Source organism: Coturnix japonica, chromosome 3, assembly GCF_054131305.1.
Source record: "Coturnix japonica strain WE chromosome 3, WE-NBRP24, whole genome shotgun sequence".
In the NCBI taxonomy this organism is placed as follows: domain Eukaryota; kingdom Metazoa; phylum Chordata; class Aves; order Galliformes; family Phasianidae; genus Coturnix; species Coturnix japonica.
In genome coordinates, this window is record NC_140665.1 from 42762826 (window position 1) to 42777065 (window position 14240).

Below are 14240 nucleotides of genomic sequence, written 5' to 3' on the forward strand. Positions count from 1 at the left end.
TCTGACAGTGCTTTATAATGGGCCATATAGTTTTTCCCACTACAACGGGTATATACATTCAACAGTTTTATTGTATGTTGGTGCACATTATTTGGCACAGCTGCTAGAGAGACACTGCTGAACTGGTGTTTCTCTTCCATGACAAACACCTATTAAGCAGTCAGCATAAACTCTTCTTGTTACAGCGTCTGACATCACCCTCAGGGCAAGCGGACACAGAACAGCGATTGCTGAATTGCATATGAAAATTATAGTTTTATTGTCTACACAACTGAAGGTTTAACTCTGATTCCTGCTCGAGTCAGCTCTGCTATAAAGAAGCAATTCTTTCACGGAACAAACAAGCACAGTACACCATTGTAATCAAAGGAACAGGCACTATTTATGTGTTGGAAAGACTTGTTCACAATAGTACTAACACTCTAATGCCCCAGAAGCCACTATTTTAGCAGCTGTACAGAAGAAAGCATGACTAACAAGATGCCACACAGAGTCAGACACAGGTTTTGTTTTGTTTTTTTCTTTAAACTGAAATGGAATGATCCCATTTGATACCAGTCAGTTTAATATGCACGACTGGTAAGTAGGGATCATGTACTTAATGTTTATATAAGCACTTTCTCCACCGTGGCGTTCAAAGATTTCCAGTGTCTCTTGAATCAGATCTCCAATATTTTCACGCTTCTGCTGGCTGTAGTCTATCCCATCGCCTGAATTAACTGATTAATAAAAGAAAAAGGGAAAGAAAAAAGATTACATTAAATTTACTGTTACACTTTGAAATAATTACATAGACAATTGCTCATCAGTCACTTTGCCTCTATTAGAAACTTTGTTCTGCAACGCAAAATGGCTGAATTTGAAAACAGGATATCTTTGGTTTCTCTTTAAGGCTCCGCTCAGGCTCCCACTCTGTACCCTTTCAAAAGCTGTTTATGTATGTGTTACTTCAGTATCCAAGTGAAAATCCAAATAAACACTAAAGAAAACACACTGTATTGTAAGACATGGATGGACTCTGTTACACAGTGAATCTCTTAAAACCATTGCTACATTATTTCATAGCATTGCTTATTTGGGACCAAATTCTCCTGCCAGATGCATAAATGCTTATCTACAGAATGTGACTTCAGCTATACTTGCTGTGCTTTGAAATCTTAAATAGGCACTGCTTTGGGTCAGTTCCATGTACACATCACATTCACAGGCTATGCAGTTTCTGGTTGAGAGGATGTCATTTGGCCTAAAAGAGATGTCTGGAGTACAGGACAGCACTCATTCAACTTCTGCTCCCCGAAAATTATGTAAAATTAAGTCAATGTCAAAAAGACACATTATTGGTGCCCCTACATGCAGCACTACGTACTGTTTCTTTCTCTAACAGGGAGTAGCAAGGGTGGCACGCATTTATAGATGCAGACCATAATTATTCAAAACAATCTGCAGCATAAATAACTGTCAGAACACAAAATGCATGAGTAAGGAATGATGCTGAGAAATTTAAAAGAGCAAAATATATTCTGTTTCCTTTTAATACAGTACTCTGGAAACTTCCTTAATATATATATACATACTCTAAGACATATAAAAACCAGTTTGTTATGAGTGTAATGTACACTGACCATGAGCATTGTGGTGGCCAGGATGTCACATTGCCAGGGGCAGTCTACACACAGTCAGCCACTGGTCATGCTCCAGGTGGTGGTGGCAATGTGCCCATGACACACATTTATCACCTCACATACCTCCACTTACTTATTACAGTCTGAGCCAGCAAAGGACATGTTTGTCAAGACAACACGACCAACTTTTTCTCTGGTGCCTGTCTTTAACATTAGAAACACGGTGCATAGAAGTAAGTGTGAGAGAAGGTTTTGCTTCCACTGCTGCTTCCGCATCATAAGTCCTATGAAGTGCAGACATACAGCTGCATCCCACCCTTACATCCCTTCCTTTATCCAAGCTCAAAGATCTTAATATTAATTTTGTGACTCTTTACCCCCATGCTCATGAAGAAAAGCTAGTGAACACTGAGATAAAAATCACCCTTTTGATGAATTTTCATGTAAAATATCTGATTGCATTCAAAGTTAATAATGTATATATGACTATTTTGAACATCTACACAAACATAGATATGACATACAAGGACTGAGATTTGGAGTAGAAAGGCATTAAACTCTTTGTGAGGATTACTCTTAAACACGCAGACACATTCCTACAAGTTAACAATTCATTTCATGGATGTGAAAAGCCGGAGTTGTTGTATCAACATTTACTTCAATGAGTTGATAATAATTTTAGAAATAACAGATTCTGAGAGTGCAGAAACAAAGTCAAGGAAGAAGAAAATGGGATTAGCTTATACAAGATGCAAAAGACATATTAAAATGGAGTGTGATTTAGACTGGACATGGTTTGCTCTCGCAGAAAACACCTGAGATCAACTGTGCCTCCTTCACCTGTGTTGCATGTGCACTGCCAGTGCTCCCTAAAACACCTGGAGCTGCTTCTGACTTCACCAGACTGGGCAAAGGAACCCCTGAACCTCAACCTAAGTCTTGGCAAATACGTAAAGGAATTACTGACTTTCCAACCACTTGTCTATTATCTGTAATTTTAAGCCTACACACATGCTCTTTTAATGAGCTTACACAGCTTTCATCATTCTTTCAAAGATGCTGTAAAAAAAAATCTATTCTCTGGAAGTAATGGTGATACACTTCATAATGGAGAAGTAAGCAAGTTTAGAGCAGGTTAACAAGATGCAGGGACAGTGCATTTTCCAGAATCCCGTGTTATAGTCTTTTACATTAGAGCACTCTTTGTACAAGAAATGATGCCTTGATCAAAAGGTCCTCGATGAAAAGGTACCTAAGACAATGAGGCAATGGTAAAGGAAGTAATCTGCAATGTGTGATGTGCAGACCTTCATTATCATTTTTTCTAACAGACTACCTGTGCTGTGTGAAGGTTCGTATCCTCAAGACAAACATAAATCACATAAAGGTCATGGCGCAAGTCACAACTAACAATACTGGAAAGGTTATGTCAGCACTAAGGTCACCTGGTAAGTAGCAAAATAGCTATCCCACACAGTTATAGGAATTAAAAAAATCTTTCAGACAGAAAGATAACAATTAACCCAAGAGGACAGCGTCCACCAAGTGGGTGAGTCAGAACTCACCCGCTCAGTGTACCTAAGGGTAAATATCTAGTCATAATAATGATGACTAACTGGAAAAAAAAATAGCTACTGAATTATAGCGGTCTCAGCATGCCCTTCTATGATTTGACTTTAATTCCAAGCTAGTTTGCATGAGGAGCCAACTTTGTCAGCCACAAAAATGTTGCATATGTAAAGTGTGAACATGGATCTGATTCAAGTTCCTTATGAAGTTGTCCTTTGTGAGGTAGAATAAATCAACATGAGAAAGCTAGAAAGAACATTTGTCAGATTGGTCTCAAAGTAAAATGTCTGGCAAATTCATCATGCACCAAGAACTCTTTTCAGAGCAAATGTTATTACTGCAGTTAGAAGAAACTCATTGAAGCACTACTAACAGATCTAGAGGATTAAAATCTGGAAAACATCTCATTTTCCCTTTCTGGATCAAAAGCCTAGTTCCCAGTCTCCTAAATCATGCACAAAGGGCTTTGTGGTCCTTGAAAGTGAAGTGAAAGGCTTGGCACCTGTCAAGACCTGCGCAGGCTGATGGAACCAGCCTGCTCTGTGCCAGCTGCTGTAGCTGAGGAAACCCTGCTCAGACCCGCAGGGACCAAACTCAGCACTTGGCAGGGAGTGGAAAAGGATTTGAGTTGTGCTTTAAAATGTGGTTTGCATTTGAGTCTAGACATGCTTCTATTCATGATTCAGGATATTGAAGAAAATCTAGTGTTATTTGTATTCCATTTCATTTCATTTTAAATTTTTTACTATGGTAATGCTGCAAATATAAAAACGTATTACATTAAAGAAGCAAGTTTCTCTCAAAGCATTAAGAGCTTCGAAGAGCAGTTTTTAAAACCTGGGGTGAACAAGAAAGGTAAACTAACCCTTGAAGCTCAGGCAGATCTGTTCTTTCCTCTGGACATTTGTTAGTATCTGAAAGAGGACTTAATATTTGTTCAGATTAGACATCACATTAAGGCAGACAAGATTTTGGATAGGGTTGTGTATTTTTTTTTAATCACTGGAATATGCCAAGGTGCCTCACTGTAAATCACAGATTGAATTGAATACCTCGGTTGGGTTAGGAATGTCATAGATCTTGGGATATTAGAATTTTCCTAGATGCTAAATGTCCAAGGAATGCTTAGTATTGGAGGACAGAACAATACTTAGATTTCTGAAGACAATGTGAAGGAATACCCATATCTACAGCTTAAACAATTTTTGTAATTCAATCGTAATTCAAAGGCCATTCTGTTATTCTTTATTGATGAACTTACAAACACATATACACCCACATAGATTTCAAATTGTCTTGGAACAAGAGAATTTAGCAGGAATTTTTGAACTACTACTAGTTAATGGTAGAGTGATATGCACTTTGTTCATTGCTGCTATTTTTTTTTTCTTTTTCTTTTTCTTTTATTTTTTTTTTTGTCATGTGACAGTTTCTGTATACAAACCAACAAAGCTACTTGGAAAGACAGGCGTCATTCCTCCCTTTTTGAATCACGAGAAACAGAGATACTGGAAAGTAAAGTGACTTGTGCCAAATTGTAGGGATTGGTCACAAATCATGTGTTTTAATTTTTAGTGTAGAAAATGAAATTACTATTTATGGTGAAATTTAACTATGGTTAAAACTCCTTTTGGGCATCTCGCTTAGCTTATCCTAGCCAAACCAACAGGCCTTCTAATCAATTAAAACTATTACGAACTAACCACTAACTGCATAAATTTTTGCTTCAAAAAAAAACCCAACAGTGATGCCATTGTTGTGTGCAGATGTATTACTTGGTATGGAATCACATTTATATGGAAAAGCTTAAAACAGAGCAGTATACAGCTAAGGAGTACAAACTTGCTTTAAAATATTTTGTATTATATTTTGGGAGTTTATCCTTCCTATAAGTCAGCAACAAAAACAAAACATAAATGAAAGCTGATTGACATGGTATACAGATTGGCATGTATGTGTGTTAGGATTCACTCCTCATAACTACACTGCTTAGGTAGAGTTCAGAGCTTTAGAAATTTCTCAGTGCCCCCTCAGAATTAGTTTAATTGTCATAGAAGGTGTTGGCTTCCCAACAGCAGTGGAAAGTGAAAGCCCCCAATGAGTCAGTGCAGCAGGACTCCTTTGCACTGTTCCCACTATTCTGACTCACAATATTGCTTTGAAATAGCCAGCTCCAGGAAGGATAATGTGGCTTGGTCTTCTTTTTCCTTTAACTGTAAGTCTGTGAAAAGTCATGGGGTGAGGCACTACAACCCTCCTGACCACTAAGAAATGGAGAGAAATTGCTGGTTCATTTCACTTGGGTAGAGGAAGAGCTGCAAGAAGACTATGACTCTGAGTCACTACCAATCCAGACATAACATTCTGCCTTCCACTCTTTAAAGCTCAGAGCAACATGATCACCAGTTTTAAATGTTTCTTAGGACGTGTCTAGATTATGTGCACACAGAAGCATAAGCTGGCCTCACACAGGCTTGTTCCAAAGCTAGAACACTGGAAAGAAGAGCTCATAGAGTAATTTAGGTTGGAACGAACCTTTGGAGTCATCTGGTCCAAATGCCTTGCTCAAAGTCAGCTCCATTTTCAAAGTTGGATCATGTTGCTCAGGATCAAATACTCAAAATTGCTCAGTGCAAAGTAATCCCAGAACCAGAAACGGTGCAGGGATCTTTGTGACGGCAGGGCTTTTCACCAGCCATTTCAAATGTGATGAAGGGAAGTGCTCTTTAAATATTAAAACCTGTTTACTGGAGGTATATTTGCCGAAGTTAATTCCTGGGGAGATTGTCTGTTTTGATACAAAACAAAACCAAACTTCTGGCACAGTAACAAGAGCTAACCTGCAAATGCAATGTTGGTTTTGGAAACCTAATCACATATGAAAGAAAAGGTACAGATCTGTCTGAAAAATTAATAACATTTTTCTTAACACTTTTGAAACTATGAGAATGTATCCATGTTTTTTAAAAGTGCATCTTTCAAAGCACTTAAAAACATTAAAGCTGGAAGTACCAGTAAATAAGCAGACCTTACCTTTGAACACGCACAAACCTGTTTTTTGACACTATCAACATTTAGAGTTCCTTGTCTCTTGCTTTTCTTGGCTCCTCATTCTATTTTTCATCACTAGTGCTGAATATTTATCACTTTACAATTCTGCGGTTCTGCAGAGATTGCAGAAGAATAATTCAATTCAAGAAGAAAGCACATATACTCGGAATTTAGAAAGAATACTAATATGCATAAATTTCTGCTCATCATATGTCTAATAAACAAAACCCTTTATACTTTTGCTATGAACTTGCAAGGTATTGTTTGCCTGAAGAAGCTGCGTACAAGATTTTTTTAGATTCTCACTGGAGGCATTTTGCTTTAACATAAAGCCTGGTTTCTTTCTGCTGTTATCTTCCATATGCAGTTCGCTTTTAGTTTATTTCATAAATTATCATTTATTTTAGAGTGTAAGTGTAGTTACTATAAATACGATTCAGAAAGTAAACAGTTCAGCAAGTGGAGGAAGCACTGTGATTGGAAAGGAAACATCTGACCGACTGATGATGTTTTACTAATGACGCAAGCTGCTGGAGAGAGCTGCAACCCTTCTTAAATCGCTGCAGTAAAAAAAAACACAAAAACAACCAAACCCTACAAAACAAACCAACCAACAAACAAACAAAAACCCCCAATAACTGAAAATGAGCCAAGACAGCAGCTGCTATCAGAGTTTTCCATTTCCAGGAAATGTTAGCAACATCAGATGTAATCCATTCTAAGTCCAGACATTTATTTTTTTTGAGTTGAACTGAAGCACAGTTCAACCGAACTGAAATCACAGATTCTGAAACAAATGGCATTAAGAAATACATTTGACCATTGAGGTTATAAAAGAAGGAAAGCTTATTGTATATTTTTCCTCCATAAGCACTTAGTGAATTTAGACTTTGAAGTTTCCCAGTGTTTGTGCTAGTAATCAATATCGAACAAAGCAGTGTTAAACAATCTTAGATAAACAGCATGCACAACAGGGGAGCAGAAACTGAAATCTGAGAGCTCTGTGGCCTTGGGACACCGTTTACTGTTGCAAAATTAGGTCACAAATCATGCTTAAAGCGCAACAAGGGTTGCATCGCTTATGTGAATCCCGTGTTCTTCCAGTCATTTTGGACACATGTAAACACACCTTTTTTCTTTTTTTTTTTTCTTTTTTCTTTTTTCTTTTTTAAGATGAAAAACAAGTTTGTGGGTGCACAATTTGCATAGCTTTACTGGTCTGATGTGAAATGCATTTACTTGTCCCACTCTCTTCTCATTCAGATTAATGCAAAAGGAATTAAAACTACGGGAAATAAATCTGCGTATGTGTGCGAGTGTAATAAATGTAATTCATCTTTCAAAGTAATTCAAAGTGACAAAGCTGAAAGTCCCAAAATGCTTTTAGGATCGCTGTTTTCAGTATAAAATGTAATGCTACAACAGCCAATTTTCAACACTGAGTTCATTCATAATTAAAATTGCAATGCTTGACAACCTGTCCTCCTTCCTCTCTTGGAATATTTTTATTTATGTAACCAAAATGCTTTAGAGGGAAAGCAGGTTTGTTTGGTTTTTTTTGTTGTTTTTTTTTTTTCTTTACAAGCAAAAAAGCTCAGTAATTCATTACTTTAATGGACTTTAAGGAACTAAAGTTCTTTAGTGTTATTAACCATTGATGTTTTGGACATCTGTTACATACAAATGAAATTTGTTGTGTTTAAAATCACTGTCCAAAACCATCATCATTTCAGGACCTTGTTTTGTATATCTTGCTCATAAAAAAAGTGCACGGACAACTAAATGACCTCAACAACTGGTTTTGTAACTTTGTAACAGTGGGTTGAAATCAACCATGTAAAAATGGGACAATGTAATAAAAATCTCACATCAGAATTCTGGGAGCAGTGGGCTGGATATGTCTGAAGTTGTCTGCAGTTGCCTACTTTTTCTGTACCATAATTAAATGAAGTCAACAAAAACACAAAGTCAACTGAGGGTGTTTAGCAGTGATTTGAGAAGGGACAAGGAGATGTAACCTATGAATGACCATGTGGATTTGCTAAGATTTCTTTTGCTGCTGTGGGAAAAGGACAGAATTTATGCATGCTAAAAGACAGATAGAAGTGGGACTGGAATGTACTCATTTATCCTGAAGCCAGATAGAGAAAACAGTATTTCACTGCCACAAATACCTGTACTAAAATGGCTAGGACCTTCCAGTGACACTTAAGGTATTTTATTTTTTTTAAGGCAGTTTATTGCTTCTTTCTGAGTTTCCCCAACTGCATCGATGATAAATAAAAATTTAATGATAAATAAAAATAATGACCTTCCCAAGGCATGAATTTGCATTTCTTTTTAAATAAGGAACAGAAGGACATAAAATAAATTCTAATGGAAAGGCACTTGGCTGACAGCTACTCATTTTACACTGCAACAGAAAAAGACAATGTTTTTGCTAGAACTAGAATTTTGTATAGTCCCATACCTCTAGCAATGCAAAGCTGATAGAAGAGAGGGAAAATCATGTCCTGTAGGTGTGATAATTCTGTAGGTTCACAGCTTTTGAACTGTGAAAGCTGAAGCATTTTGAAAGCACATATGACAAATGCAGATTAATTTTTTTGTTTGTTTATTTCTAAAAGCTTTAGGAATCTTTCACTAATTTAGGTCCTTCTTTAATTTTTATTTTAATTTTTCCACTATTAAGTATGAAGAATGTATGTAGTGGTAACTTTTTCACCCTTGACTCTAACTGGAAAGCACTTGCCCTTCTTATATTACCACTGCACCTTTTGCTGCTTAATATGTAATTCAAAAGGGTGTAAGGTATGAAGGAAACAGGAGGTCCAGCAGCATCCAGCACAAGAAGATATAAACCTTGGGGCGTTAAGTTACGTGCCAAAAAACAAGTATCTTAGGTCACAGGGAAGTTACACTTGACAGCAGTTCAGTCTTCTACAGTAATGCTTGAGGAGCAATGCTTTATCTCAGCATGCCAACAAAGCACTCCTGTCTGATCGCTGTGGCATTCAGTTAGGGAAGGACATACTACCTCTATCACAAGCCTCCAGCCCAACAGAAAGAAAACCCAGTAGGCATTTGTCCCAGTCTTTGAACCTTGTATCATTTTTATTTGTGAAGTAGAAATCTGAAGGATGGGTGACTTGAGGAACAAGAGTTATGCAATCTCTCCTCTGTAGCTTGCTGAGTACTTCAAATCTGGTTCCAAGCTAAGCTTCCTTTTAAAATGTTTCAGTATTGGCATTTAAAGAACTCTGTAGCACTTTTCACTGATATTAAATGACATTATTATCATCCTATGAATCATACATTTCTCTGAACACGTTTCTCCTGAGATGAATGAAAGGGAGGTTTGTTGGTGGCATATTGTGGAACTACAGAACCTATTTCGATAATTGCTAGAAGTCAGCTATCACCAGTACAAGTGCTTCTTTGTCTACCTTTACTTCAGAACTGCAAGGGCTCAAAGAGCAAAGCATGCTGATATTGTGAGCTCCTGAACTGCCTGATATTTTCATTCATCTGAGAACTGCTTTGCTGAATTTGATGAAACTGAAAGCAACTGAACTGGAGCAGCAGTTAGGAAAAAATGCTATTGATACTATCAGCGGGTCTGTAGAAAGACAGAAGTTACTTGTACATGTTCCCTCAGTAACCTGTCCCACTACTAAACCACCTTCTGAGATGTGCTGGACAGATGGACTACTGTCTATGCCATTTATATGATAGGCATCATAGCTTCTAGAGCGTGCTTTTTAAAGTCTGATCCTAACTTGCAGTGTAAATTCATTAAAATAAAAGCATTCTTATGATGTCTGGATGAATTTGCTCATAATAAAAAAAAATCTAACGAACAGCATGTGTGTATAAAAACAATAGGGCCAGAAAATTTTATTAAGTTTTATTATACTTGTTCATTATTTTAAGAAAACGGTGTTGTTTCAGTAAAACCTGTTAATGCAGAATCTTTCCCCCCATTACATATAGTGCTTTTCTGAAAAAATCAAAACCAATCCTATGTCTTACAGAAGAGAGAACTAAAAATCTAGTTTTCTGATTTACAGTGTCTATGACACAGATTTACTGCTGGCATATATAAGAAGAAAAAAAAAGCAGCTATTTCTTACATTGCTTACACCCGAATAATTATAATCACCCATAAGCACATAATCTCTTAAGCCTATACTAGATTTTCCACATTTACTGAAATAGACCTTTGAACTTATCTATTCTGAGAATAAGCATGGAAGCAAAAATGGCTTTTCTGTGTGCAAACAGGATGCATGTCATGCTCAGCAGGGCAAGTTCCACCCCCCTTCTCACTACAAATACCTTCCTCATTTCTGTATGGGTGCCTTCATGTAGAAAACATCCAGCTGCTAACAGCACAGCACTTCCAGCTCAGTTTGTGAAACCTTTTCAAATACATTTGCTTCACTACTAAAGCAATAAACCTGACCAACAGTGAGGCTTGATAAAGATTGTCTGTTTCTCAACTGAATTCATATTTCGCTTTCTTTGTCCTAAACTGCTGCAAATATAATGCATCTACAAGCTGATGGAAGTGTGCTAGTTACAGTTAGGTCATTTGAGTGCTTACCCCAACACATTGCTGTGACAGAGCCTTTAGGCCAAGGATCGGATTTTTTGTAATTTGTTATTCCCCAGATAATCCTTGCATTATAAGGCAAACATGACCACTTACATATTCTCCAATATCTAAGTAAAGCATGCCATGCTATGCTACTTTTTGCAATTTCAGTCTTAATTTTGTTATGCATCATTCATTCATCTTCCATCCCTGGTCACAGAAATACCTACATCTGCTCTGATTCAAAAAGAAAACACTCACATACACACACATACAGGTCAGAACAGGGAGGAACAGACAAAAGAAAAAGTCATCGATATGGCTGAATGCTCTTGGTCAACTCAGGCTAGCCTAGAGGTTTCTAAATAGCACTGCAGAGCACAATATGTTTGAGTATTTGTCAGCTTGCATTTTTGTGTATTAAAATGAAGAACAAAAACAAATGCTGTCAAGATAAATTTTCCCTGGTTACTTGAATATGCTGTCACGCACTTGTACAGTCTGAAAGTAATACACACACTTAGATTATACCTAGACTTAATGAACTGAATTTCTTTCATTTCTATGAAAGAAAGCCATAAGGTTCCTTGCTTTGTTTTGTTTTGTTTTAAATAAATATGGGACACATTGAAAGGAATCTGGAAGGCAGCATGACTAGCACCTAAGTGGGAGATATTTCAAGAGGAATATTTTCTTGCAGTTTTCCTGCAAAGCTTATTACTCCGTAGGTCATCCTCCAGAGAAAAGGAGAGGTAATACCTCACAAAATTCCTTTATCTCCTTTCTCCAGCAGGTCACAGATGGCTGTTTCACCTTCTACATTGCCCAGTGCTAATGGCTGCAGAGAGTTTAAAGGCCTCTGATGCAAACTCTGCAGCTGCAGTGCTGAAATGGTACCCACTAGCACTAGCACAGGAGTAACAGGAACATTGCTTCAGGGAACTATTACTGCACAGTTCTGGACAACTGCAGCTAGTGCAGAATGACTTCTGAAGGAAACTATGGGATGCTACTGCAGGTAAAAGAATAACATATACTATTCTATAAATTCCTATGAGCAAAATCCTTGATGAGCTATGAACAAATTCCATCACTGAAAAGTGATTGATATCTGGAATGTGTTTCCTGAATTACTCGCCCTGGCACAAAGTTTATTGGGCACTTCATTGATAAGTAAAATAGACAATTCTTGTTGCAAGGATAAGCACTTGGACAAGGAATATCTAAAGCCAAAGAAAAACAGAAGCTGAAAAAGGAGAAAAGAAAGCCAAGATTATTAATTTAGTTAATTAACTTTTCTTAGGCATACTACATTAAGATTCGAATTTATATGAATGCATAACAGGTTAGCATAGTTATTCAATAAGGTAAGTTATTCCATAATGTTATTCACTGCATCACCCTGGTTACCAACTGGTATGTTATATTTTAGCCTGTTGATTTTCCACTGTCATTCTGCACTAAGACAAAGTGAAAATTTACATAGGCTTATCCGCATCTCTGTAGCAGGGATGTCTTTGCTTTACAGTTCTGAGTAAGAATTTCACCTGCTTACAAGTTTACTTTGAGAAAAAGCTTAGAAGTAAAAGCCAACCTTACTAATGTGAGTAAAGGGCTTCTACAGGAATGTGTGCTATCAGTACGAGTACTGACTTATTCAGAGTAGTCAATGAGAGAAGAGGTACCAGTAACCTCCAAGTGCTTGAGACTTCTCTTCCTTTACTGTCTTCCTTACTTTTAACTGTATGGATCAAAAATACATTCATCCATTCTTGCTGGTTTGGTAATATCCTCATTATAGAGAGGCATAAGCTTTCCTTTCTGCTTAATATCAAAAACCACTGAAGAGTCAGTAAGTCATTTTAGGCGTATTTGCTGTCAGATCTAGTGCCTCAGCCATCTGCCTCAACAGCTCCCAGAACTGCTGATAGTCGTCTGGCAGAGAGACTGTAACTACTGCCTGCAAATCCTCAGGTGTCGTGGAAAAAGTCAGGCTGATATCAGTTTATTTACATATGCTTGCTTTTGTAATGTATCTGTATCTAGCAGCTCAGGCTGACATGCGCAGGGGTTATGAATCTAGCTCTGTAGGGGAAGTAGTAAAACAAGATAAGAGCTCATTTTTACAGGAGAGGAACAGTAATAATGCTTGTAGTTTTCAGCAAACAGACTGACTCGACTTCACGTGCCTGCGGAAGACAACTGTGAGAACAGACGGGCAGAATTCGAGACAGTGCAGGAGACAGCACCATGGTATAAATCTCTTATAACCAGAACGGAAATTTCAGACACAGTCAGGTCTTTTGTAAAACTTTGTATATATCACAGAGACTCTGTAGGACAATCCATACATCCGTGCTAGACTTACAAAGCATGGGACTGCCTAAAGCAGGTGTTACAGTCATAAGTGTCCAAGTGAGCAAAAGGCTGAGCAGTGAGTCTCCCAGAGGCAGCCAGTGGGAAAGAGCAAGCAGAAACAGATGTCTAAAATGTTGCTTTTCTCTCAAGACTCAGATTTTTGCATCCAGCCTGGAGCTACAGCCCAGAACCTTTCCTGAAGACAGATTTGATTGCCTTTCCTTCTGGGTGAGACTGACTGTTTTCTTGTGAAAACAAATTGTGCCTCAGGACAGTGATGATACCCATTTCCCATGGATGTGTATTTGTTTCTGTGCTACACCTCATAAGGCAAGTTTTGTTCAAGTTCTATCAGCTGAAAGATAGTGTAAGCTACCACGCAGTAACTGAGCTGCACCAACCTTTCTCTCTGAGCATGGGTGTGTGTTTTGATTATTCTCCTTTACTCAGATGCTCATTTTGTGAGAAACTGCTAGTTCTCCAGTTTGACTGGAATTGGAGAATTAGACTAAAATTTATGGGAGTTAGGGGGGTCAAGACTCACAGAAAAGAAAAATACTATGACCCCATAAGCCTTGTATCCTTAGGAAGGCGGGGAAAAAAAGATGAGAGAGGACAGTAGTGGCCGCGGCAATTATTATTTTATGAAAATCTAGTGGTGATGTACCTTTCCAGGAAGCAGGAAACAAACACAGCATTGTTCAGCCTACATGGCTTCAAATCTGCATCTTTCATCATCTGGGAGATTTCACATAATCACCATAGTTATTCATGGACTGAAAGAAGATCTTTCGACCTCTATGCATGCAATAGCAATGAAGAATCTGTAAGACAGACCTTTTGTTCGATGATGAACTCATGCCAACACTTTCAAACAGAAAGTTCAGCACCTAAATCCAATTTTAGGCTGCTACCTCAGTGGGCTGATCCTGAGCCCTTCCCAGCTCCCAAGTGAAGGCTGCAGTGCAACAGAACATCTGGACATGAGTCTAGTTACTTATATGGCTAAATTCAGATTTACATGAATACATCCTGCAGTGCCA

General features: G+C 37.8%; 1 protein-coding gene across 10 annotated transcripts in view; it reads right to left on the bottom strand.

Moving 5' to 3' along the window:
• Positions 1 to 235: 235 nt before the first annotated feature.
• PACRG (parkin coregulated) overlaps positions 236 to 14240 on the bottom strand; it is a 169816-nt gene continuing 155811 nt past the window's right edge. For all 10 annotated transcript variants that reach the window (XM_085541387.1, XM_085541390.1, XM_032443568.2 and 7 more), the window contains one exon: positions 236 to 719. In XM_085541387.1, coding sequence (XP_085397513.1) covers positions 559 to 719 — 161 coding nt within the window. In that variant the 3' untranslated portion in view covers positions 236 to 558. The remainder of the gene's footprint in view (positions 720 to 14240) is intronic.